Here is a 25679-nt window from a genome sequence, read left to right as displayed (position 1 = left end):
AACCCCAAGTCTGTTTCCAATTTTGCGGAGTCTGTCAAAAGGTTAAAGGACTGCATAGGATCATTAGTCACGTTGTCCATCTTCATCACACTAATACATTTGTACTGGAGAACAATATTGCAGAATACTAAAGAAGAGGTCATGATAGACACAAAAGGCTGCTAGCAATAGACTAGATCCCCTGTTATAAATATAGCAATCTTTATTTTACATAGGCTTGTTTATTCAAAAATGAATGGTTTTCTTTAACAGAAAAGTAACAATTTTGACCAAACAACAAATTAAAACCATTGAACATCATTAAACACTAAAGCATTTTTTTTTTTTTTTTTTTTTTTTTTTACACTGACCAATGATGCACCCTTTGCAAGTCATCTTAAATATCTGCATTGCACAGAAAATAAACAATCCAAGGGAAAATTAGTTACGCTTGAGGCGGTGTTTCAATTGGTTGAACACTATCAGTTACATATCCATGTGGCCATTGACTGAACATTACAGTGGGTTGTAATGCCCATCCCATGCATCGGATACAAACATTGACAAGCTCTTCTCTTGTTATGAAGAGACATTAAACGGTAGACATGTTAATACTCTGTGCATCACTGTTTGATATTAGCTAAATTGGTAGGGTAGACATTCCTTAATTTTTGCTTTAAAAAAAAACATTCCTTATGTTTGACCATGGACGGTACTGCGTCCATACAGGTATAGTTAAATACTTGGTTAATGATAAGACCCCATACAAAATGGGTGGACTGAACTGTTGCACACAGGAGAGATAACTGATGGGCTATTGTGTAACAGACCAAAGTTCACTAACTATGAACAGAGAGAGAAACCTAAAATGGGGATGCAGCTGCCATGACACCAGTGTTGCTCTGGGGGAGTTGGAGTGGCTGTAGGGGTAACATCAGGGAGTGAAGTGGAAGAGAACATCTAAACATACCCTTCATTGTATTCATCAGTTACTAATCAAGCATTTATAGCACAACACTTAGGTCTAACACTAGCCTTTTCAGGCTGTAGTTTTGAAACCTTCCCATCTAATGCAAATACTTAGCATTTAAGGCAACTGCTGCATACCGACTATTGCATTTTACACATACATCCCCACTTGGAGGAACTGATTAACACTGGTGCCAGCCTGATCGACTCCTATTTCATCAACGCTACAGTATAACCAAAGCTCAACTAAAAAGCAACACAGTTGAATTAATTTTTTAAAAATATATATATATAAAATGTTTGTTTTTTTAAAGAGAAAAAACAGATGAATATTGTAAAAGGAGTGTGAGGAGGTTGGAGTAACACCTATCACTAAAACATTCCAAACATATATTTTTTTGTCATCCCATGGTGACAAAAATGACTTGCGGTGGACAGAACACATACCGGTACTCATAACTGTTGCTTGAATATCATAATGATGAGCTAGATTCCTAACGGTTAAGAGTCTGAACGCATGTAACAGGTAACGAGAAGTGCTCCATTGACTTGCATCACATATGGCACAAGTTAACTGGAAGCATACAGCAGGAACTGTGTTCCATCTCTCAGAAACAGTAGTATTAATGCAGGTCCATTTGTACTGCAATCACATGGGAGAAAATGAAGTACATAGCCATATCATGTAAACATGATGAGACAATGGTCCCCTTGTTTGGGGCTTATTGAACATAATACAATTCAGTGTCATAGATCATGCAGGCCCCTCAAACTCAACCCTGGAGCTTGCAGCCAGTTCCAAAGCTTTTCCCCCCCATTGTTCCCCTCAAATCAGAGACTGATTTAGACCTGGGACACCAGGTGTGTGCAATGCATTATCCGGTAGAACAGAAAACCAGCAGGCTCTAGACCTCATAGGGTAAGAGTTGAATAACCCTGATGTAGGCTATACAGGACAAGGATGACATAGGATCAATAACAGAAATGCAAGGCAGTCTTCGCTCATGACCATGTGTTCTTCCACAATGCTATTCGCAATCTCTAATGACAGCTTTTCAGATGGTTCAAACAGAATGCAGAAATACTATAAAGAAATACTCTGCGCTACACCTTAAACAGAGAACTAGCATTTTTCTCTGGAGTGGAATACAGGTGGGAATTGTATGTAGATGTGCTGAACAAGTACCATTACTAAAAGAACAGACCGGCATTTAAGTCATATTGCTCGGACAGAAACACGCGAATACACTAAGCGTTTTTCTCATAGCTAAGTATATCATTTGGTTAGGCATAACCTGCTCCTTCCTATGGATAACATTTTATTTTCAGTGCATTTGGATAGTGGTAGCATGGTTATAGTAAGCAACATTAACCCCTATCCATAACCTTTGGTTAGATAACTTCTAAATCTCAAATAGTTTGTTACCAAATAACCAGGTTCTTCTTTTATGACAAACTAAACCTCAATAGAAAACATATTCCTCATTCTCCTGTTCGGCTAGGTACCTTTTACACCACACATCTGCAAAAACGGATCACTATTGCACACCAGACTGAAATAAATTATCTTCATTAAAAAAAATCTAATTTTCCCCACCCTCAATGTATTCATAATTGAATTGGCTAATACTGCGTTCATAACCAAATGGGAAGGTAGTAATTATCAGTTGGGTGTATTCACGTTTTGAATTGGGAAATATTATCAAACATGGAGGTCATTAGAAGGCTTCTGATTGTTTTGCTATTTTTTGCCCATAAAAAGTATATCCATATTTCACTTTCTAAATCTAAAGGAAGATTAACAGAATCATTTTTGTATTAACAATTTGTATTTTGTTCTTACCATAAACAACTGCTGAAAATACCAGCAAGCTTGCTGTCTTGTTTGTTGACAAATGACGTCAGAGAGGTGCAAGTGGGAAACTGAGCACAGGGATGATAGTTTCCCACTAGTAATTACCAGTTGGAGGGGCGTTCATGTGGATTTTTCCCAGTTGTATGCTGGTATTTACGAAATGACGAGATGTTGTGAACGCAGCATTATACATTCGTAGAAAGACTGCCTCCAATTGGTCTCATCCAATGGGAACCCTGTGGAGACAAGGGGGAGGCGGTTGAGGTAATTCCACCAGCTCCAGCCGGACGGTGTCACCACCTGTCAGTAGTGTCACCAGACCAGTTACACCAGACGTCTTTGCCTGACCGGGAGGCAGAGGCAGACCGTAGGTTGGGGGGTTTGATCTTGAACACGAAGATGTGCAGGTGAGAGGCGATCTGGTTGCAGACGCTAACGCAGTAGCGCACTAGATCAAAGATGGACAGGAACTGGAGATAAAACAAGACAGACAGAATAGATGTCAAATAAAGTACATTTAAGGCTCTTTATTTACAGAATTTGTTGAATGTCAAATCATCTTTTGCCCCTGAAAATAATTGCATGAATATACGCTAGGCAATCTACACAACAGTGATGGACTTTGGTATACTACTTTACCACTCAACTATGGGGTTTTGACATCTTACTTTGGCTAGAATCAGTCTGTGAAGTCAAATGTTTATCTGCAAAATTACAATTTCCTTGTCATGTTCATGAAATTCTATTGTGTGTGGTATGACCGATAGGGGGCAATGAAGTTCTCTCGCAGTCCTACAGTAGGCTTAGGCTTCTGGAATCTGTTTTGAACCTGCTAGGCAACAGTGTGATTGCGGGGACGCACCCCTGATTGTCTATGCAATTTAAAATGTGGGTCTAAGGGAAATAAAAGCATCAGAGTTGTTCAGGCGTGAAGGACATAGTGTCCTAGCTATCAGTGTCCTAGCTGGCTAGCTACCGGTGTCACTCCAGTCTTCCAAGCTACTGAACAAAAATATAAATGCACGGTGTCACTCCCGCCTCCCCTGCTATGTACCGGAGTCTTCCTACCTACTGAACAAAAATATAAACGCACCATGTAAAGTATTGGTCCCATGTTTCATGAGCTGAAATAAAAGATCCCAGAAATGTTCCTATACGCGCAAACATCTTTATCTTGTTCCTGTTAGTGAGCATTTCTCCTTTGCCAAGATAATCCATCCACCTGACAGGTGTGGCATATCAAAAAGCTGATTAAACAGCATGATCATTACACAGGTGCACCTTGTGTTGGGGACAATAAAAAGGCCACTAAAATGTACACTTGTATCACACAACACAATGCCACAGATGTCTCTAGTTGATGGAGTGTGCAATTGAAATACTGACTACAGGAATGTCCATCAAAGTTGTTTCCAGAGAAGTGAAAGTCTAAAGAAATTAGCTCTGGAACATTTAATAGTAGAACAAGACAAAACAAAAATAAGTTTGGAGATTTGCATAACATATTTGATTAATCAAATATTATACTAAGCTAAGATATGGAATTGTTTTAAGATGTTCAACCATGGATCATTTAGCTATTTGATTTTGAATTTTAGGACCCCTGTAGGTATTCCCCCCAAACATGTTTTATATTATTTGATCAAATATTTAATTTGGCCTTTACTACTATAGCCCATAGAAACACATTGAATAACACAATCATAAATGGTGACAGTCAAAAATAAATAATAAGGAATAATGTTGATGTGTCTGTAACTATATCTACACTAAACAAAAATATGAACACAACATGCAACAATTTAAATGATTTTGCTGAGTTAATGTTCCTATAAGAAAATCAGTCAATTGACAGAAATTCATTAGGCCCTAATCTATGGATTTCACATGGCTGGGAATACAGATTTGTATCTTTAGATACCTTACAAAATAAAAGTAGGGGCATGGATCAGGAAACCTTTCCGTATCTGGTGTGACAACTATTTGCCTCATGCAATGCGACATCTCCTTCACATAGCATTGATCAGGCTGTTGATATGGCCTGTGGAATGTTGTTCCACTCCTCTTCAATGGCTGTGCGAAGTTGCTGGATATTGGCGGGAACTGGAACGTGCTGTCGTACACGTCGATCCAGAGCATCCCAAACACGCTCAATGGGTGACATGTCTGGTGAGTATGCAGGCCTTTGAAGAACTGGGAAATGTTCAGCTTCCAGGAATTGTGTACAGATCTTTGCGACATGTGGCCATGACAACCGTTTATCATGTTGAAACATGAGGTGATGGCGTCGGTTGAATGGCATGAGAATCGGTATCTCTATGCATTAAAATTTCCATCGATAAAAGGCAATTGTGTTCGTTGTCCATAGCTTATGTTTCCCATACCATAACTCCACCATTGGGCACTCTGTTCACAACTTTGACATCAGCAAACCACTCACACACACACACAACGCTATACACAATGTCTGCCATCTACCCGGTACAGTTGAAACCGGAATTAATCCGTGAAGAGCACACTTTTTCAAGATGCCAGTGGCTATCGAAGAGCATTTGCCCACTGTCCGTTACGACGCCAAACTGCAGTCAGGTCAAGACCCTCGTGAGGACAACGAGCACACAGATGAGCTCCGAGAAGGTTTCTGACAGTTTGTGCAGAAATTCTTCAGTTGTGCAAACCCATAGTTTCCTCAGCTGTCAGACCCACAGGTGAAAAAGCCGGATGTGAAGGTCCTGGGCTTATGGTAGAGAAATGAACATTCAATTCTCTGGCAACAGCTCTGGTGGGCATTCCTGCAGTCAGCATGTTAATTGCACTGTCTCTCAAAACTTGAGACATCTGTGGCATTGTGTTGTGTGACAAAAAAAAGAAAAAAGCTCACTAACAGGGATGAGAAAAAAGCATTTTGTGCATATGAAAAGTTTACATGTTGCGAGTCTCATCTTTCCATAGAGTGTCATTCTAGTTAGTAAGACAAATATTTGTGGGGAAAAAGTTGAGATTGTCCCGTCTTTCAAGAATCTCTGAGCTCTAAATACAGCAACATTTTCACTCAGCCTCATGGCAAAATAGCTAGCTACCTATCCCACCCACCATGTACTGGAGTCCTAGCTTGCTAACTAGCTAGCACCCAGTGTATTAAACGCCTGCCTTACAACTGCCCTCATTAACAGAACCCGACCGTTGTCCTAGCAAGCTAGCTACCGTTGTCACCCCTGCCTCGTCTTCTGTCGGTTGATATCCAACATTATGGTGCATTACCGCCACCTACTGTACAGGAGCACCCTTGCCTCCCACCTGTGTGCCAGCTTAAAAATGGATCAATAAAAGTATGAAGAAGGGCTCCTGCAGATGCAGGAATGCCAACATGCAGAAACACGCCGAATTATGGGCCACAATTGCACCCGTCCTCCAGGCAGGTGAAATTTTGTCCCGAAGACAAGCGTTTAATTCACTCTAGTGTTCTTTCCATTTGTTACGTACATTAGCGACTCGCAACAAAAAAATAAACCTAGCCAAATTATCACAGTTCTTCTCCTTTACCTCCGTTACGCGTTTCTCACCTCAATTCCGATCCGACCGCTCCCTCTACACACACACACACACACACGGGTGCTGCGAACCCAAGCTCCCATTAGGCCTACAGAAATTAGTGCCTATAAAAATGTACCCAACTGATGGGCTACACAAACAACACTGTAGACAAGCTACATTCCTTGCTAAATCATGACAGCCTCATCACAAATTAAAAAGACTGGTTGATTAAAGTAGGGAAACGTGTTCCAACTATGAGCTACAGTTTAAGAATAATATATTTGTCTCGTTTATTTTCTTTCTTTTTTTTTTTGCGAACTGCTATAGTGTCCCATTTAGAAAATGGAGTAAATGGTTGACGAGAACGAGGAAACATTTTCAGTAGCGCGAGTCACGGCTCAAATGGCGCTTGCAGTCTTTCATTTAGGAAATGACCTCACAACTCAAGTAGGCCATTGACAATGACTGCATATTGAATGCAGCAATTTCTGTATTGAGTGTTTTTTAAACCCTAACTGTTAACAATGATGACGTGCAGAGCACTTCATATCCGTGGCAAATCATTTGAAAGATGCATATCCCCCCTTAATAAAGTTACAGCATTGATGCGTTAGGTAGGCCTATTTGTTACATTTTTCCCTTGATGATGATCGGGACCTGTTAGTGTTAGTTTTGTGATAACTGCACTGTGATTTAAATTCTGTGGCGAAAACACAGTTTTTTCTTCACATTAACAATAAAATGTTGTTTAAACGTTTAAACAATCACACCCCTACTTGGCACGTACAGTGCCAGTCAAAGGTTTCGACACGCCTACTCATTCAAGGGTTTTTATTTTTACTATTTTCTACATTGTAGAATAATAGTGAAGACATCAAAACTATGAAATTACACATATGGAATCGTGTAGTAACCAAAAAAGGTTAAACAAATCAAAATATATTTTATATATTTGAGATTCTTCAAAGCAGCCACCCTTTGCCTTGATGACAGCTAGGCACAATCTTGGCATTCTCTCAACCAGCTTTACGAGGTAGTCTTCACTATTATTCTACAATGTAGAAAATAGTACAAATAATTTAAAACTTGAATGAGTAGGTGTCCAATCTTTTGACTGGTACTATACGTGCACATGGATGAAGCTATTACGGGCTATGGTGACTTACCAGTGCCACCCAGAGGACCAAGTACTCGTCTATGAAACTGTTAAAATACTGGTCCAAGAAGAGCAGCCCTGGCCCCAGGTAAGCCAAGTCATGGAGATACATCTCACTTTTTGTCATATGAGCTACCTGTAAAACAAACAAACAAAAAACGAGAGAGAATCGTCAACGTATAATAGAGTAAATAGAGTAAAGACCAAATAACTATATTGAGTCCAATTAAAGACATTGGACTAGGGCTGAAATTCAATGCAAGGTACGTTATAGCGCAGCGCACTATAACAGACTTAAAAGTAATTTACCCTTGAGCCGACAGTTATACCAAAACAAGTGGCGGGTGTGGATATTGGAATGTAGACTGGCTTTTTCAGCATTTCATGTTTCACGGTCATGTTCAGTAGGCACAGAATGGAAGAAATATATGCAAAACAGAGGTACTATCTGAACTTGTCCAATCAAAAAACGCTTGTGTTCCGTTACACAACACTTCGCTACAGTGTGCCCTAACGGACACGATCGAGGTCACCTGGTTCCTCACCACTAGCTTGTTGGTGATCTTGGCCGACACAAACCCAAAGGCCAGGACATAGAGACAGGGGTGCTTCTCAAACAGCTGGGACGCAGACTTCTTGTAGATCATGACGGCCAGAATGATGACTGACCCTATGTGGAAGAACGGCGACAGGACACTCGTTCCCTGAGGAAGAAGGGACATGGCTGTCACAATCATTGTACAGCTGAAAATTCCACTATCCTTATCCATCTCTAAAGTGATAAATAAACCACAAAGTAAAGTTCTGACTAGTAGCTTGGCTGATATCAATGAAACAGACATGATAGTCATCCATGTCACTATTTTATGGAAGCCTAGAAATGAAGCATGCCAAGTGCTTTGGTATTTATGCAATAGAAAAGACTGGCTATTTCACCCAAAATTGTATTATGTAATATGGATCATATTATAAACCAAAGTTGAAATAACCAATCGTACGGTTTTGCGACAAATTCCCACACACTGTATACTTCCACACAACAAGTCATCTTTTATCAGCCATACAATTCAACCCTTGTTAGTCAGGACGGATCACGTCATCCTCACCGCTATGGTGGATCCGTTCTTTCCTACTCCTCCCGTGAATATGACCCGAAAGTAGTTGGTGCAGGAGAAGATGGCTCCCGCCACAGTGAGGATGGCTGGAATGAGCTTAATCTGGATGTTCACCACAGGGATCTGTGTGTTTGGGGGATTAGTAGTAGCATAGCCCTGTTTCAATATTTTAGAAACACATCCATCTTTCCTACCTTCCTTAAAGTAAACACAGACCTCAATTGGTGGGATTGGTGGAAGTAATAGGGCGGCAACTGGGCTTTCACCTATCCAATACCTTATAGATCTGTGCTTACCTCCAGGAAACAAGGAAAGGATGCATTCAGCAAAATCGGCAACAAGGACGCGAGTCTTAACACGTTAACCAACATGCTATAACTTCCCTACATTACTTTCATAAGTCTTGACATTCTTGAGGCTATAAATGTTTAACTGCATGTATAACAGTGTATTACACTAGATTCAATACAAGGACAAAAAAAGGATAGAAAATGCATCAAACTACAACTACAATGCATGTAAGAATTAGCATTAAGGTAATTTCTTCCATTTCCAAGCAGTAGGAACAGGCCATAATTTCCTGAATCAAATGGGTTAAATTAATTACCAAGAACTGCCAAAAAGCTGGTCCTCCGATGGCAGCCAGCAAATACATGATTATAATGAAGAATTGCACTTCAGTCACATCAATGCTGCACAGGCAAAGAGACAGAGGAATCATATGCAAATGGTTAAGTGATTTCACATTTCACACAGTTATCAAAATCAACATGCACATAGCACCCCCTAGCAGGTCCTGCACAAACACCATCCATTCCTCTGGGTTGTGGGTTAGTTGTGAGTGTGTGTGGGGGGGATGTAGAGAACATGTCCCTCAAAAGGCTGAGAGGAACCTGATCTGATAAGGTAGATTTTTTTCTGGCGGACAACCTATAACTCTTACTTACTCTGTCAAGGGCTTACATCATATCAAATCAACCATACTCCCAGGACATTTGTCCCTTGTCCTTGTTGTGGCTGTTCCCGAAAGCCAAACAGATGCGCAAATGTTGATACACACCCGGTCAAAAGTTTTAGAACACCTATTCATTCAAGGGTTTTCTTTATTTTTTACATTGTAGAATAATAGTGAAGACATCAAAACTATGAAATAACACATATGGAATCATGTAGTAATCACAAAAAATATACATATTTCATATTTGAGATTCTTCAAAGTAGCCACCCTTTGCCTTGATGACAGCTTTGCACACTCATGGAATTCTCTCAACCAGTTTCATGAGGTAGTCACCTGGAATGCATTTCAATTAACAGGTGTGCCTTGTTAAAAGTTAATTTGTGGAATTTCTTTCCTTCTTAATGCGTTTGAGCCAATCAGTTGTTGTGACAAGGTAGGGGTGGTATACAGAAGATAGCCCTATTTGGTAAAAGACCAAGTCCATATTATAACAGCTCAAATAAGCAAGGAGAAATGACAGTCCATCATTACTTTAAGACATGAAGGTCAGTCAATCGAGAAAATGTCAAGAACTTTGAAAGTTTCTTCAAGTACAGTCGCAAAAACCATCAAGCCCTATGACGAAACAGGAAACAGGAAAGGAAGACCCAGAGTTACCTCTGCTGCAGAGGATAAGTTCATTAGAGTTACCAGCCTCAGAAATTGCTGCCCAAATAAATGCTTCACAGAGTTCAAGCAACAGACATGTCAACATCAACTGTTCAGAGGAGACTGTGTGAATCAGGCCTTCATGGTTGAATTGCTGCAAAGAAACCCCTACTAAAAGGACATCAATAATAAGAAGCGACTTGGAAATCTGTCCTTTGGTCTGATGAGTCCAAATGTGAGATTTTTGGTTCCAACCGGCGTGTCTATGTGAGATGCAGAGCAGGTGAACGGATGGATGATCTTCGCATGTGTGGTTCCCACCGTGAAGCATGGAGGAGGAGTGATGATGTGGGAGTGCTTTGCTGGTTACACGGTCTGTGATTTATTTATAATTCAAGGCACACAACCAGCATTCTGCAGCGATATGCAATCCCATCTGGTTTGCGCTTAGTGGGACTGTCATTTGTTTATCAACAGGACAATGACCTCCAGGCTGTGTAAGGGCTATTTGACCAAGAAGGAGAGTGATGAGTGCTGCATCAGATGACCTGGCCTCAACCCAATTGAGATAGTTTGGAATGAGTTGAACCACAGAGTGAAGGAAAGGCAGCCAACAAGTGCTCAGCATATGTGGGAAGTCCTTCAAGACGGTTGGAAAAGCATTCCAGGTGAAGCAGGTTGAGAGAATACCAAGAGTGTGCAAAGCTGTCATCAAGGCAAAGTGTGCCTACTTTGAAGAATCTCAAATATATCTTGATTTGTTTACATTTTTTTGGTTACTACATGATTCCATATGTGTTATTTCATACTTATGTCTTCACCATTATTCTACAATGTAGAAAATAGTTTTTTTTTTTAAATAAAGAAAAACCCTTGAATGAGTAGTTGTGTCTAAACTCTTGACTAGACTGTAGTTTAAAGGAAAGCTCAGACGGGGTGCCCACCCACTCACATGCCAAAGCGCAGGGTTCCTGACACGTAGGTCTGCCAGTGAGCACAGTAGAACATGAACATGCCGGCGAAGCAGCAGAAGAACATCCAGTCGGGGTTAGTTCCAAGTTGGACGGCGATACAGGTGCCCAAGACCACAAACACTAAGAGAGGGGAGAGAAGTCAGAGACAGAGAATATGAGAGAGAGACATAGAGAAAGAGAGCGAGAAAGAGAGCAGGTGGGTGATAGAAAGTAAGAGTTAAAGAGGCAGGTATATTCTGATTCCTCACTGTCTTAATTGTGTGTGGAAATGAAAAAAATATTAGTACCAGTGACATCAATGCATGCAAAAGAGGGAGAGAGAGGGAGAGAGGGTGATAGAGAGAAAGTTCAATTACACATGATGTTTCTCAGTCTTAAATCATTAATGTTGTTTACATCTGTAAGTGTGTTGTGTACATTTATGGGTATATTGTGTCTGTCTTTAAGTGCATATTTGTTGTGTCGGCCTTCCATGTAATTTGTAGCCTGAGAGTGTGAGTTTATGGTAGTTTGAGACGGTATACACACGCTCCAACACACACACACACCTGTTGAAAGGGAGTCACAGCCATGGTCAAAGAGCTCTCCCAGTGGGGTGCTGCTATTGGTGCGCCGTGCCTGTTTCCCATCGATGGCGTCCAGTGATTGGTAGATGAAGAGGCCCACTGCACAAGACAGGTACACCCACAGCGGTGCCTGAAAGGTAAAGGGAACAAACATTCAACGTTTACAATAGACGGTCTACTAGTGCTCCTCGACTTCCACAGAAAAGTATGGGTTTCGGCCTTTATGAACACAATTTCTATGTTTGGGTTATAGGATGTTATGTCCAATCCATAGGTCAAATTGGGATTGGGAAGTCCCTACTAGTTCATAGCCACACCCGGGGGGGGTGGAGCTTTTCATTTTTGGGAGAAAGACAGGTCAGTTCAGGTGACTTTTTAAAAAGGACATTCTACTCCAAAATGAATTAAAATAAAATTATACTGACATCTAAAATATAATTTCCCCCTCTAGAAATAAGTCCCATGGGGCTCCGCTCCACTCATAGAACTGGAGTTACAACTCTGGTAACTATCGTTCTATATCGTGGAACTCCGCCCCAAAGGGGAGCGCTGCTCCTAGCGGTTTAAGGCGGAGCGGAGCGCAACGCTCCAAAATGTACTCCTGCCGAGCCTAACACTTCCCACTTAATGAAAAGGTCGGGCTCAGCCATGGCTGCGACTAAGTCCCGCAGTACTGTAACACACTGTCCCAATATACTGCGTCCTCAGTCCAATCCGCCCTACTCAGTCTAAAGGCATTGCCAATGACTAGTGGGGAGATAAAACTCAATATGAGCCATACTAATCTGTACAAGCAGATTGAAGTATCATCTATATTAAACAATTGGTCTAATAGTTTTGTAATACCAGTTAAAGAAACTATATCCCTCATCCTTCCGCCCAAACAGTCATAGACTTGTGGGCAGGTTAGAATACATGACTCTACTGTACTAAACCTTCAGCCAGGAGTCATGCTATGTAGTCATTCTAACATGAAAAGGCAGAACTGATGGAACCCTGTCCATTGGTCCTCTCCCTTTAGTTCTACTCCTCCCATCAGCAATGCTGAGTGCAGGCTGAACCAAGTAAGACATACTCGCTGATTCCTCAGTGTAACCCGCCACACTCAATCCATTAGCCAAAGCCAATGATTAGTGGGCAGATAACAGAAAATGGGCCAACCTTCGTAGGGCTAGCAACAGGGCAGCATGTTGAGGATCCGAAATTCAAGCCTTCATAGTCAGTGGCTAGCTGCAGTCCCAGGTAGACAATCCGATGACTGGGCCAGGGTCTGCTCTTTTCCCTATTCACAGCGAACCCCAGAAGCCTGAGATTAATCACTGTCTGTGTTGTGTGTGCGATTGCCAGCTCTGCTGACGGGGCGAGAACCAGTAGGTCGTCTAGGTAGGCCAAGACCCTTATCCCTTGACGATGCAACGGATCCATTGCCGCCTCCACGCACTTGGAAAAGGTGCCAGGATGTACCCGAATGGTATTCTCGCATACTTGTACACCACCCCTTGGAAGGCAAAATGCAGAGACTTCCAGTGATGCGGATGAACCGGCACATGGAAGAACGCGCCCTTTAGGTCTATGCTTATACAAAAGTCTTTGTTGTGGACACATTCCAGCAGACGTTTTATCGTAAGCATTCGAAAGGGCCGTTTGGCTACGGTCTCGTTGAGAATGCGTAGATCCAATAATGGCCTCATACCCCCAGTCTTTTTTGGCACTAGTTAGTAGGGCGAATATAGCCTGCTGTTCCGTTGTTCTATCGGGGAAATACTGTGACCTCCTTCACCAAAGGTACCGTAATCTCTTTCATAAGAGCGGCTACTTTCTCTGCCGATTTCATCACAGTTTCCACCACGGTCGAAAACGGTGGAGAAGTCCGGTAACCCTTCTCCAGCGTCCAGCTTAGCCAGTGGGAGAGGGTGCAACTTCACTGCCACTCCCAATAATGCTATGAGAGCGGGAGAGAGTGAAGTTGTGGTGCATTCAGTAGGAAGGACCTGTATTCCTCTATGGCCCATGCCGCCGCTATCCTCCGACATAGAAGTGGTGGCACAGCCCAGGGTGGGGCCCCCTCGAAAGGGGGAGGAAATATTAGCGCGTCCTGTGGGAAACAGGAGCGACAACACAGTTACACTCGTAACCTTGTGGTTCCAGCCCTCCGTGAACGCAGCACGGGTCTGAACTGCACCGAGGCTATTGCCTGAGTTAGTGCACAGTCTCCAACAGCGATTGAGTCATCAACCCAACATGGGGTTGTGTACACAGGCTGTTCTTTAAACCCTGAGCCACATTACTCCTAGGAGTCTGGGGTCTAGGGTTTTTATGAGGTATAGCATTGCGGCTCATCAAGAGTGTCCGCTTTGCTGCCCTCTTATCATTGCCATTCATAGCGTCCTCATGTGTGTGCTCAGCTACGCACCTATGGTGGGCTGTACTACACACAGAGTGGAGAGAGAAAACCTGAACGATCTCTGGTTTGTTATGGAAAAGAGGTTCTCGTGACAAATACAATCGGAATCTAGTCTTTATTCAACAAACACGTTGGCTCCCCCATCTCTTTGCAGGGGAGCGGGGGGAATAGTAGGCGCTGTTGAACAGAGCGTTGCGCTCTTCCCTCTCTTCTCCCCCTCGTCCTGTCATGGTCGCTTCTGGCTGCTCTTAGGTTGTCGCCAGGGTGACGTCATGACCAGCTCTCTCGCCGGTGAAGCGGCTGCTCTCTCTGGCGCTGCGGGAGTGGAATGGCCCACTCTCGGTGAGCTGGATGCTGCTGTTCCTTGGGCTATCCGTCTGGCCGTAGACCAGGGTCTACTGGAGACGGTGAAACTAGGTGGCTCTCTGGAAAGTGATCTAGATCCTCCTGCCAATGGCAAGTGTCTAGATAGTTGTTCCCTCCCCTCCTCCAGCTTTCCGAAACGCGTCATTGCCTCTTTGACGCCGGCTCCAAAGAGGCCGCTGTTAGATGGGGGCGTTCAACAGGGTGGCTTTGTCAGATTCCTTCATGGCCGTCAGAGACAGCCAAAGGTGTCGTTTCCCGACCTCCCCGCATACACAGCCGACTCCTGGGTGAGATGAAGTACGGCGCTGGAAATTCGACGCCTCTATCTCCTCTCATGACAGCTCAGTCTTGTCCGTGGTGAGACGGGATAGAGAGGCTGCCAGGATATTGTTGGCAATATTGTTCACTGTTGCTACAGCCTGGACACCTAATGCAAAGGACTTCTCTACTAGCTGAGCTGTGAGCCTGTCCTTTGTAGTAGGTAGAGTGGGCTTTTTGGATGACTGCCAGGAGCTCAAACCAGGACGAGGTACGCAGCCATGGCGTGCCCGAGCCTGGGGATCCCCTGGGGCCGTCTGCAGTCCCTCTGGTGAATGGGGTGTTAGCTTTTACCGGCACTCTCACCCTCAAAAGGTGACCCCATGAACCTTCCACATATTTTCAGAGCGAGGGCATAGCTGGTGCCAGTGGCACCGCCACCCTTCTTGTTAGAGAGTAGGGGCCGCCCTCCATCATGTCCACTTCCGGGTTGGAGGGCAGCATGATCTCAAGCCGACTCGCAGCCCGCTCAACAAGCCCTGGAAAATCAGAGCGCAAAGAGGAGGTTGCATAGGAGAGGGCTGCTGAAAATTCAGAGCCCGTTTCATCCTTGCACTCTCCATAGGGAGTTTTTTTTTTTTTAATGATCAAAATCGGTCAGTGGGTTAAACTGTTCTGGAGAAACATCCACACACTTCCCAATATCCTTGTCTTCTCTAGAGGTGGCATCATCATATGCCTCAGAACCTGAGGCTAGCACAGACATGGCGTCCTCGAGGGATATCCTCCCTAAAGAACACCCGTCACTGTTTCCTCTCCTTTAAAAGATAGGAGGGCGCAGCTTGGGTATTCCGGGGGTCTGTGAGGCCGCCCCTAGAGTGCTGTGATCCTAGACACACGAAACATAAGTCGTGTGAGTCCACAGCCGCCATGGTGGAGCAGCGACACTGAGCTCAAGAGCTTCTGAGTTAGGTGGAAAATCTGGAGTGCTCATTCTAGAGGGACGACGTCGAACACTTGGATATCGACGGCGGGTTCGTCCTGAGACTTATCTTCCCTTCTCGGCTTCTTCAGTCTAGTCCAAGTCGCTGAAAATAATGGGAGGCTGACTGAGGGGAAGCATCCCCTTATATAGGGACACCTGTACACCCATTGGCTGCAGGTGTGTGCATAGTTCTCTCTCAGGCTATTCGCTGCCTAGGCAGTGGGGTAAACCACTAGGAGCAGAGCTCCCCTATGGGCCGAAGCTCCACGATATAGAACATGACTACAAATATAACTGCAAATATAACTGCAAACATAACTACAAAACTGCAAATTGACCACAAGAAGCCTAAACAGAGGTAAATCTTCATTGAAAATTGGATATATTTGACTAAGGGCAATGTTGTGAATAAATTCCACAATCCGGACATGAGCGAGTACTCGGTTCGGACTCGATACTGTGTGCCCCCGTACGCGCACTGAAATCTAAGCCCACCATGATGTATAGTACCTCCCACCAGGCGGAATGCTGTGAAAAGTGTGTCCCGGGTCTGTTAGAGTTGGGTTTTTTTTTTTTTTTTTCCCCCAATGTATGCTTTGGCCACAAATACAAGTATAGGATGAGTTGACAACATTACCTGGGTAGGAGTTAACAGAGTATGAAATGTTCCCGGTACAGTTACTTTAATGTAGGCCTACCAGTTGCACCTGACTTGTGTTACATTTAGCCCCAATCTACCCTATGCATTAAAACGACATTGGCAAGCGCTGACGCTGTTAAAACTCTAGTTCTGAAAAGCTACAGTTCACAAATGTTGGGGATTTGAGAAAGAAAAGTGTAGTAACACTAGAAAGCTCTCAGGTCCTACAGTGGCCATCAAAACTGCTATCAGAAGGTGTGTTCTCTTATGACTGCATTAACAATGTTGTGCAATGACTGGGCATGCATGTTTCTCTCCCTATGCGCTGTGCAGCACTCACTGTTTGAAAGCACCGGAGAGAAACTTCTCGCATAGAATGTGACAAGCTGGCCAATTGAAAAGGTAAACTATTCCAAGAAGGGGGTGTCTGATTTTGTCTTTGCTTATTTGTGTTGTTGACTGAGGACAATTAAATGGCAACAATTTGAAAGCCACCAGGCTTTCATTTGACCCGGCCCAATTTAACCCCTGACAACAACAGATCCATTAAAAATATATTTCAACTGATTGGGTTGAAAGTAACCAAAACCTTCCCATGTGTCAGCATACAGTATTGACAAAAGTGTGTTTAATATCAGACTAAGAGGGCCAGTTTGTTTGAACAGCTGCCCCTTAACTAGCTGTGGGAGGAGGAATACATGGAGGGATCTAGTATCCGTTGTGCAAGCTTCCCTGATAACAAACTGTAGCTGATAATATTTGAACGCAACATACAGTAGACTAAGAAATGTAACACTATGGAGGGGAGGTTGAGTCAATTGCAGATTAAACAATATCCTCAAGTGATCTCATTTTCAGAAACAAGATAACTTAACCTTGCCTATATTACAGTCAAGCCTCCAGCTCCAAAGCTTTAGACGATCAAAACAAACCCATGAACTTGATTTCTCCACTGATCCTGTGTGGCTCAGTCAGTAGAGAAAGTGTTTTGGGTTCGATTCCCAATGGGGCCACCATTATGAAAAATCTCCACTCATGACTAAGTCGCTTTGGATGAAAGTGTCTGATAAATGGCATACAGTGCCTTCTGATAGTATTCAGACCCCTTGACTTTCCACATTTTGTTGCAGCTCTATTCTAAAAAATATATATATATTTTTTTTTTTAAATCCTCAGCAATCTACACACAATACCCATAATGACAAAGCAAAAACAGGTTTTTAGAAATGTTGCACAATTATTAAAAAATATATATATGTGCCTTGCGAAAGTGCCTTGCGAAAGTATTCGGCCCCCTTGAACTTTGCGACCTTTTGCCACATTTCAGGCTTCAAACATAAACATATAAAACTGTATTTTTTTTGTGAAGAATCAACAACAAGTGGGACACAATCATTAAGTCGAACGACATTTATTGGATATTTCAAACTTTTTTAACAAATCAAAAACTGAAAAATTGGGCGTGCAAAATTATTCAGCCCCTTTACTTTCAGGGCAGAAAACTCTCTCCAGAAGTTCAGTGAGGATCTCTGAATGATCCAATGTTGACCTAAATGACTAATGATGAAAAATACAATCCACCTGTGTGTAATCAAGTCTCCGTATAAATGCACCTGCACTGTGATAGTCTCAGAGGTCCGTTAAAAGCGCAGAGAGCGTCATGAAGAACAAGGAACACACCAGGCAGGTCCGAGATACTGTTGTGAAGAAGTTTAAAGCCGGATTTGGATACAAAAATATTTCCCAAGCTTTAAACATCCCAAGGAGCACTGTGCAAGCGATAATATTGAAATGGAAGGAGTATCAGACCACTGCAAATCTACCAAGACCTGGCCGTCCCTCTAAACTTTCAGCTCATACACGGAGAAGACTGATCAGAGATGCAGCCAAGAGGCCCATGACCACTCTGGATGAACTGCAGAGATCTACAGCTGAGGTGGGAGACTCTGTCCATAGGACAACAATCAGTCGTATATTGCACAAATCTGGCCTTTATGGAAGAGTGGCAAGAAGAAAGCCATTTCTTAAAGATATCCATAAAAAGTGTTGTTTAAAGTTTGCCACAAGCCACCTGGGAGACACACCAAACATGTGGAAGAAGGTGCTCTGGTCAGATGAAACCAAAATTGAACTTTTTGGCAACAATGCAAAACGTTATGTTTGGCGTAAAAGCAACACAGCTGAACACACCATCCCCACTGTCAAACATGGTGGTGGCAGCATCATGGTTTGGGCCTGCTTTTCTTCAGCAGGGACAGGGAAGATGGTTAAAATTGATGGGAAGATGGATGGAGCCAAATACAGGACCATTCTGGAAGAAAACCTGATGGAGTCTGCAAAAGACCTGAAACTGGGACGGAGATTTGTCTTCCAACAAGACAATGATCCAAAACATAAAGCAAAATCTACAATGGAATGGTTCAAAAATAAACATATCCAGGTGTTAGAATGGCCAAGTCAAAGTCCAGACCTGAATCCAATCGAGAATCTGTGGAAAGAACTGAAAACTGCTGTTCACAAATGCTCTCCATCCAACCTCACTGAGCTTGAGCTGTTTTGCAAGGAGGAATGGGAAAAAAAGTCAGTCTCTCGATGTGCAAAACTGATAGAGACATACCCCAAGCGACTTACAGCTGTAATCGCAGCAAAAGGTGGCTCTACAAAGTATTAACTTAAGGGGGCTGAATAATTTTGCACGCCCAATTTCAGTTTTTGATTTGTTAAAAAAGTTTGAAATATCCAATAAATGTCGTTCCACTTCATGATTATGTCCCACTTGTTGTTGATTCTTCACAAAAAAATACAGTTTTATATATTTATGTTTGAAGCCTGAAATGTGGCAAAAGGTCAAAGTTCAAGGGGGCCGAATACTTTCGCAAGGCACTGTGTGTGTGTGTTATATATATATATATATATATATATGGTCCCACAGTTGACAGTGTATGTCAGAACTAAAACCAAGTCATGAAGTTGAAGGAATTGACCGTAGAGCGTCGAGACAGGATTGTGTTGAGGCACAGATCTGGGGAAAGGTACCAAAATATTTATGCAGCATTGAAGGTCCCCAAGAACACGGTGGCCCCCATCCTTCTTAAATGGAAGAAGTTTGGAAGCACCAAGACTCTTCCTAGAGCTGGCTGCCCAGCCAAACAGCAATCGGGGGAGAAGGGCCTTGGTCAGGAATGTGGTCAAGAAGCCGATGGTCACTGACAGAGCTCTACAGTTCCTCTGTGGAGAATCTTCCAGAAGGACAACCATCTCTGCAGCACTCAACCAATCAGGCCTTTATGGTAGAGTGGCTAGACGGAAGCCACTCCTCAGTAAAAAGCACATGGCAGTCCGCTTGGTGTTTGCCATACAGTACCTAAAGACTCTCAGACCATGAGAAACAATATTCTTTGGTCTGATGAAACCAAGACTCAACTCTTTGGCCTGAATGCCAAGCGTCACGTCAGACCTGGCACTATGCCTACGGTGAAGCATGGTGGTGCTAGCATCATGCTGATGGGATGTTTTTCAGTGGCAGGGACTGGGAGACTAGTCAGGATCAAGGCAAAGATGAACGGAGCAAAGTACAGAGAGTACAACCTAACAGAGCTTGAGAGGATCTGCAGAGAAGAATGGGAGAAACTCCCAAAATACAGGTGCCAAGCTTGTAGCATCACACCCGAGAAGACTCGAGGCGATAAATCGCTGCCAAAGGTGCTTCAATAAATTACTGAGTAAAGGGTCTGAATACTTATGTAAAATGTGATATTTCAGTATATTATAAATTAGCAAAAATGTATTTTAACCTGTTTGCTTTGTCATTATGAGGTATTGTGTGTATATTTAATACATTTTAGAATAAGGCTGTAACGAAACATAATGAGGAAAATGTCAAGGGGTCTGAATAATTTCTGAATGTACTGTATGACTCAAATACTAAAGACCATGCGACTGTGTAGCTAAAAAATACATAACAACCCACATCCGATTGTAATCGATTCATAATTAAGCCAGCTTGATTAAACTAGTCTGAGGGAGACCATTCTAAATGCCTATTCCTAGCCTCTAGGGCTCGAAGAGGCGGGAGAAGGGGCCTGAGGCTAGATGTGAAACCTGAGGACGGGGACACGGGGTGCCTGTCCCCAAGAGCCCTGTAAGGCATCTCCCACGTACTTCAGCAAAACAAGCACACATGACATGGAGCATTGTGCAAGCCTGGCCCCAGTGACCAAGAGAAAGGAAAAGCAAAACGTGCCTTATGTTAAATATTGATAAACTAACAATAATTGGTCAACCTTTTTCCATTCACAAAGTCATAGCCTAGTCATATCTACTTTGTTAAAATTGACAGCCTTAAAATGCCCTTGACCTATTCTATAATGTTGCTTAAATCATTGTTAAGCACAACACTTTTGTGGTGACACATACATCCTGCTGTATCACATCTTCTAAGCAAAAGCATTAAGGCAAGCAAACTGGTTTCGCATTGACAGGCTACATTCCTAAACAGAAAGGAAAACGCTGCACACTGCTGCTAGTTTCAATATGTACAAATTGTGTTGTTTTATCCTAATTGAGTATTGTATGTATATTACTATAAATATTGATCATATCCCTTGTGTATGATCATATATTTTGATACATTGAATGTTAATATTGTGAACTTATGTTATACATTTTTTACCTCCTGTTTCAGGAAGAGATGTCACGGAGTACTGCCCCTATATATAGGGCCTTCCACCGCCACCTGGAATATGGATGCCTGATGAAGACCTTAGGAACGAAACGTTGTCATAAATAAATATCCCCTGGGAGCATGAGCAGCAGTGTTCGGCGCTTTCCTTTCTGTTTTCCATGAGTTTGCCTACAACTCCGGCACCTACAGAAAGTACCTGAATGTGTGCATGTTCTACAGCTTTTGTACACTCATAAAACACACATCCTTTCATGAACCGATTGATAATCTACAATCACTCGTAGTTGAAATGTCAATCTTTAGACATTCATGAGGCCAACACACAATTCCAGGGAAGATTTGACAGAAGGTAACGTTTTCAGACAGCCAAGGAAGTGACATTCAAATTCAGTGAGTTGGTCCTGTGTAGCTCAGTTGGAGCATGGCACTTGCAATGCCAGGGATGTGGGTTCAATTCCCACAGGGGGCCAGTACGAAAATGTATGCACTCACTACTGTAAGTCGATCTGGATAAGAGCATCTGCTAAATTACTAAACTGTAAATGTAAAAAGTCAATGTTTGTGGCTTTCTGGTGTTTTACCATAACACCATGTTCATCAAATACTGTTACTGTAAGATGGTTTAGAATAGCTTGATTCTCAGAGACAACAAGGACAGTGTAGCATTCTTATCTACAACAAATTCCACCCAACATTGACAAAACAGAGACAGACATTTGATAAACTTTCGCTTTGAAAGGGTAGGCTATATATGACAATTACCCTATCGATACTATTATTATTTATTTTTTTAAATGTTACCCCGTTTTCTCCCCAATTTCGTGGTATCCAATTGTTTTAGTAGCTACTATCTTGTCTCATCGCTACAACTCCTGTATGGGCTCGGGAGAGACGAAGGTTGAAAGTCATGCGTCCTCCGATACCCAACCCAACCAAGCCGCACTGCTTCTTATCACAGCGTGCATCCAACCCGGAAGCCAGCCGCACCAATATGTCGGAGGAAACACCGTGCACCTGGCAACCTTGGTTAGCGCGCACTGCGCCCGGCCCGCCACAGGAGTCGCTGGTGTGCGATGAGACAAGGACATCCCTTCCGGCTAACCCCTCCCTAACCCGGACGACGCTAGGCCAATTGTGCATCGCCCCAAGACCTCTCGGTCGCGGCCGGTTACGACAGGGCCTGGGCGCGAACCCAGAGTCTCTGGTGGCACAGCTGGCGCTACAGTACAGCTCCCTTAACCACTGCGCCACCCGGGAGGCCCAATCGATACTTTTCAATCAAGAAATTCCGAAAGAAATACTGACGGCCTCGTCTTCTCTCTATGTCCTGTCAGTAGTGTATATTATTACAGCCGTTACAACAAACATTGACCTAATAATCCATGGTTATTACTTAGTAGGAATACCTGCTGATTAATTCATTTAAATATGCATGCTCAGTGGGAGGGAGGGCCATTTGAGTGGCCGTGTGTGAAAGAGATGCAACATCAAATTCTTTCCAGGGCCTAGAATTCCCAGTGATGCCCCTGCATGGACCTACCTGTTCAGTGGCAGTGGGGCAGTAGTACACCAGCACCAATGTGGTGAGAATGTTGATGGCCAGGCCCACAATAGTGATGAGGTTGGGGGCTATCCATGCTGGCACACATGCCACTAGCCACTCCCAGTAGTGCTGCATGAAGGGCTCCAGAAGTGAGCGACCTGCACTGCTGTATCTGTGCTCCTCTAACTTCTTCAGCTGGTGGCGCGACAGTGGCGGAGCCGGCAGTTGGATGAGCTTACTCAGGACACAGGAACTCCCCCCACCACTGCAGGCTGTAGTTGGACCTGCAGTGGTAGTAGGCCTGTATGAAGGGTCCACACTCTGGTCCTGAGGGGTCCATGTCGTTGTCCCCCCTGCCCCCTGGCTTGCCTTCGCAGCCCGGGTCCGTGGTGCTCTCTGACCGGTGCTGCTACTCATAGGGGAAGTCGAAACCGCACTTCACGTGGCGCCTGCTCTGCCTACGACTGCCTCCGCCCCGGTCCAATCCAGGGAATCCACAGTGGGGCCACAACCGTTTTACTGGGTTGAAGCCTAATGAGGAGAAAGAAAGATTTATATTTTATTTGACTGTAATGTTAAGCATAATTTGACTGTGGCAGTACACTGAGCACAAGCTGCAGCGGGTGGGCTGGTAAAACAGGAACTCATCAACCATACATGCTTATCATATGTTTCCTGATAGATTCTGCTAATACTGCAAACAGCAGTCAGTGAGACACAATAAATAAATAAATAAATGCAAGACTTGCATAGTTAAAGCATTGAATTACAAGGGTATATACCTTGGGTAGATATTTGTATGCTTACACATAGTGAATAATAACCAAATCATGTCTACGAAAACGACATTTTAAAAAACAATGTTGAATAATTAGTTAGGAGGTTCATGTCATGTTGCCCTACTATACTTGTTAGGTAACGTCGTTAGCTAGCTACCAACAAAATCAACTGGCTAGCTAGCTAACTTTCCCTTGCTAAGCTAGCTATCTATCAATATTATCTGTAGCTAACTAAAGGCAACTGTCACAACATACATTTTTATCATGTTACCATATGTATAAAATTTAAAATAGGTTGTCAACACAATAATGTTATAAAGAGCTGAGTTGACATGCAGTTGTCCTTCGGAAATCTCTTACCTAGGTTGATTCCGTTACACGGAAGCGGTGGCCTCTATCGTTGTCTGGCTAACAGCCTACTACACTACGGCAACCTCGGCCTCTTCTGTCAGCTTATATGTAGCTAACAAGAAAACAAGTGCATAGAGCAGCGACAGCCGTCTAGTTCCCAACGAGTTAGAACCGTTTTCGGGAAGACTAGGATCAGCTGATGCAGGTGAATATCACGAAACTCGACCGCGGCTTTGAGAAAGAGCGGAAAGATTTTTGACAGGCAGGCGTAGGGATTTCCCACTTCCGTCGCAAAATTTAAAAAGGCCGGCTCCTTGACTGCATTCAATATCTTTTTATGATAATTTAGTATGACATACAATATATTAGAATAATATATTAATAAACCATTGCATTAGTTTAATATCAAAATAACTTAAATTAACTGTAAATGGAATAACCAGTGGTATGTCAAATGAAGGCCTTGTGGTATTATGGACTCTTATTTTGAAATACCCAAAATCAGCTACTTTGTACCTTAATCCAAATTGTTTTTGCTTTTGGATTGAGACACAACATCTTTGTATAGATACACTACATGACCAAAAGTATGTGGACACCGCCTTGTCAAACATCTCATTCCAAAATCATGGAGTTGGTCCCACCTTTGCTGCTATAACAGCCTCCACTCCTCTGGGAAGGCTTTCCACTAGATGTTGGAACATTGCTGCGGGGACTTACTTCCCTTCAGCCACAAAAGCATTAGTGAGGTCGAGCACTGATGTTGGGGGATTAGGCCTGACTATCAGTCGCCGTTCCAATTAATCCCAAAGGTGTTCGATGGGGTTGAGGTCAGGGCTCTGTGTTGGCCAGTTAAGTTCTTCCACACTGATCTCAACAAATAATTTCTGTATGGACCTCGCTTGCTGCACAGGGGCATTGTCATGCTAAAACAGGAAAGGGCCTTCCCAAACTGTTGCCACAAAGTTGGAAGCACAGAATCGTCTAGAATGTAATTTTATGCCGTAGCGTTAAGATTTCCCTTCATAGGGGCCTACCCCTTCTTTGGACACTGTGCTAACAAACTTCCAAACAAGCTTCAACGCCATACAAGACTCCTTCCGTGGCCTCCAACTGCTTTTAAATAATAGTAAAACTAAGTGCATGCTCTTTAACCGATTGCTGCCCACACCCTCCCACCCAACAAGCATCACTACTCTGGACAGTTCTGACTTAGAATATGTGGACAACTACAAATGCCTAGGTGTCTGGTTAGAATGTAAGCTCTCCTTCCAGACTCACATTAAGCATCTCCAATCCCAAATTAAATCTAGAATCAGCTTCCTATTTCACAACAAAGCCTCCTTCACTCATGCTGACAAACATACCCTCGTAAAACTGACTATCCTACCATTCCTTGACTTTTTTCATGTCATTTACAAAATAGCCTCCAACACTCTACTCAGCAAACTGGATGTAGTCTATCACAGTGCCATCCGTTTTGTCACCAAAGCCTCATATACTACCCACCACTGCGATCTGTATGATCTCGTTGGCTGACTCTCACTACACATTCGTCGCCAGACCCACTGGCTCCAGGTCATTATCTTTGCTAGATAAGCCCTGCCTTATCTCATCTCACTGGTCACCATAGAAACACCCACCATCCAGCATTTCACTGGTCATCCCCAAAGCCAACACTTCCTTTGGCCGCCTTTCCTTCCAGTTCTCTGCTGCCAATGACTGGAACGAATTGCAAAAATCACTGGAGCTGGAGTCTTATATCTCCCTCTCTAAATTTAAGCATCAACTGTCAGAGCAGCTTACTGATCACTGTACCTGTGCACAGCCAATCTGTAAATAGCACACCCAACTACCGCATCCCCATATTATTACTTACCCTCTTGCTCTTTTGCACCCCAGTGTCTCTACATCA

At 43.2% G+C, this 25679-nt stretch overlaps 1 protein-coding gene across 2 annotated transcripts; it reads right to left on the bottom strand.

The window, feature by feature from the left end:
- Positions 1–184: 184 nt before the first annotated feature.
- LOC110532197 (choline/ethanolaminephosphotransferase 1) lies at positions 185–24072 on the bottom strand. 2 transcript variants are annotated; one of them, XM_036988131.2, is made up of 9 exons: positions 23774–24072; positions 22632–23165; positions 11737–11884; positions 11167–11308; positions 9216–9300; positions 8600–8731; positions 8039–8197; positions 7504–7629; positions 185–3273 (listed from the first exon to the last, which is right to left on the bottom strand). In XM_036988131.2, exons 2-9 carry the CDS (start codon positions 23049–23051, stop codon positions 3097–3099), a joined length of 1389 nt encoding a protein of 462 aa, XP_036844026.2. In that variant the 5' UTR covers positions 23052–23165; positions 23774–24072; the 3' UTR covers positions 185–3096. The 2 variants fall into 2 exon arrangements, 1 of the variants encoding a protein (XP_036844026.2); XR_016483301.1 differs by lacking the exon at positions 9216–9300.
- Positions 24073–25679: the final 1607 nt, after the last annotated feature.

The sequence above is a fragment of the Oncorhynchus mykiss genome, chromosome 9 (assembly GCF_057628025.1).
Source record: "Oncorhynchus mykiss isolate SJ-2025 chromosome 9, ASM5762802v1, whole genome shotgun sequence".
NCBI classification, from domain to species: Eukaryota; Metazoa; Chordata; class Actinopteri; order Salmoniformes; family Salmonidae; genus Oncorhynchus; species Oncorhynchus mykiss.
Note: the sequence above shows the minus strand (reverse complement) of the source record. Positions and strands in the feature narration are given on the sequence as shown.

Coding starts and splice junctions, on each gene's coding strand:
- LOC110532197 (XM_036988131.2), bottom strand. CDS start 23,051: ATGAGTAGCAGCACCGGTCAGAGAGCACCACGGACCCGGGCTGCGAAG. Junction 11,309..11,736: donor CTGTGACTCCCTTTCAACAG/GTGTGTGTGTGT, acceptor CCCCTCTCTTAG/TGTTTGTGGTCTTGGGCACC. Junction 8,198..8,599: donor AGAACGGATCCACCATAGCG/GTGAGGATGACG, acceptor CTTCTTCCTCAG/GGAACGAGTGTCCTGTCGCC.